This window comes from Oncorhynchus mykiss, chromosome 24 (genome assembly GCF_013265735.2).
Source record: "Oncorhynchus mykiss isolate Arlee chromosome 24, USDA_OmykA_1.1, whole genome shotgun sequence".
NCBI classification, from domain to species: Eukaryota; Metazoa; Chordata; class Actinopteri; order Salmoniformes; family Salmonidae; genus Oncorhynchus; species Oncorhynchus mykiss.
In genome coordinates, this window is record NC_048588.1 from 13,760,804 (window position 1) to 13,762,630 (window position 1,827).

The 1,827-nt window shown below is 37.8% G+C and overlaps 1 protein-coding gene across 1 annotated transcript; it reads left to right on the forward strand.

Annotated features, from left to right (window-relative positions):
- Positions 1-370: 370 nt before the first annotated feature.
- Positions 371-1,303, forward strand: LOC110503328 (olfactory receptor 11A1-like). The gene has a single exon (XM_021581694.2). The coding sequence runs from the start codon at positions 371-373 to the stop codon at positions 1,301-1,303; it is 933 nt and encodes a 310-aa protein (XP_021437369.2).
- The last annotated feature ends 524 nt before the right edge of the window (positions 1,304-1,827 follow it).

Below are 1,827 nucleotides of genomic sequence, written 5' to 3' on the forward strand. Positions count from 1 at the left end.
GCACCTATCCAGGATTGGTTTCACCTGGCTTAATGAATCCGTGTCTGCTCATCCTGGCTTGGTCTTTGTGCAACCAATTAAGCCTGGACGCACATGTTTTGGCTTCATTGAGCTCAGCTGAGTCATTTATCCCGGATGTCTTAATTCTACTTTTGTGCAACAGGCCCCTGGAGAATGAAAAGCTGTCTATATTGGTGAGTATACTTTATATGTGGGGAAATCTATTACTGAATCAACAAGTTAAGGAAGTATCAATTTAGGTTGTCTCTTCTTTGTGATTTTATCAATTTAATTATATGAAAGCTATAGTAGGAGGATTTGCTCCTCTTCTTCAAACATTGACAGCACATATTTAACAACTCCCAGGACCATGGAAAACTCTACTCACTTTAAGGTGTTTAGGCTTGCTGCATACGGTGATATCGGACAATTGAAGTATTTCTACTTTGCTGTAGTAACTGTTTTATATTTTGTCATCATTCTTGCCAATGCTTTACTTATTGGAGTTATCTGCATTGAAAGAAGCCTTCATGAACCCATGTATCTGTTTCTATGTGCTTTGTTTGTTAATCAGTTGTATGGGAGCACTGGTTTGTTTCCTGCTCTCATGTTTTACTTGCTGTCTGACACACATGATATTTCCCTTCTTTATTGTTATCTCCAGATTTATGTGTTGTACACATGTGCTCTAACAGAATTTAGTAATTTAGCAGTTATGTCCTATGACAGGTACATCTCCATTTGTTATCCTCTGCAGTATAATAATATTATGACACCTAAAACCATTTGTGGCTTAATTCTGCTGTCCTGCTTGTCTTCTTTTTTCCTAATCGCCATCATTATCTCCCTGAGTTTGCGACTGCAATTTTGTGGTAACGTTCTAGACAGACTATATTGTGACAACTACTCAGTAGTCAAGCTTGCCTGTTCAAATACTATGCTGAATAACATATGGGGTCTTGTTGTCACTGTGCTTTATATTTCTTGTACTATATTTCCTACCATATACTCATATGTAAGAATTCTACAGGTATGTTTAAAGTCTTCTAAAGAGACGAAGCAGAAAGCATTTAACACTTGCACACCACATATAGCCTCTTTGCTTAATTTCTTCTTTGGCTGGTTATTTGTGATTCTGCAAGGCAGGTATGAAACTGCAGATCTTCCACCTATACTTCGCACTATTTTATTTGTTTATTTTCTGATATGTCCACCACTTTTCAATCCTTTAATGTATGGTGTTAGGATGGTTAAAATCAGGCATGCTTGTAACAAGGTACTAGGCCTTAACCCTGAAACATAACCTGATGGTTCCTTTGTGTAATTTAGAATGTGTTTTCTTACTTATAGTTGCTATAATTGACTGTAAAAATCGCATCAAGTTTATCATGTATTGTAACTGAGAATGCTTTGTGTCACATTAGCTAGTTAGTTGCATAATTACAGAGCATCAAGGAGAGCTGCCCTCCCTACCTTCAGACTATGCTCAAACAGATGCTGAGTGGGATCTTTGGGAAGACCCTACACCCCAAACCATTCTGCCAGATCTGGACACTTGGCCCTCCCACTCAGGGCAGCTATGTAACTGCCCATCCTCCTAAAACATTTGTCTTTTTTTTTCTTTTTTTTGTTGCAGTTTTCAAGTTAATTTCCTGCAGTTCTACACATTTCGCCATGAGGCAGAAATAAAGGGAATCTCTCACAAAGGTTGTATATTGCAGGTTTTTTCTGCAATGTATATGTAATAAGTGCTTACTTATTCTGGCAGTGATGATGGCTTATGACCGGCATGTCTCCATTTGTAAGCCATTTTTATTTTATTCCCAT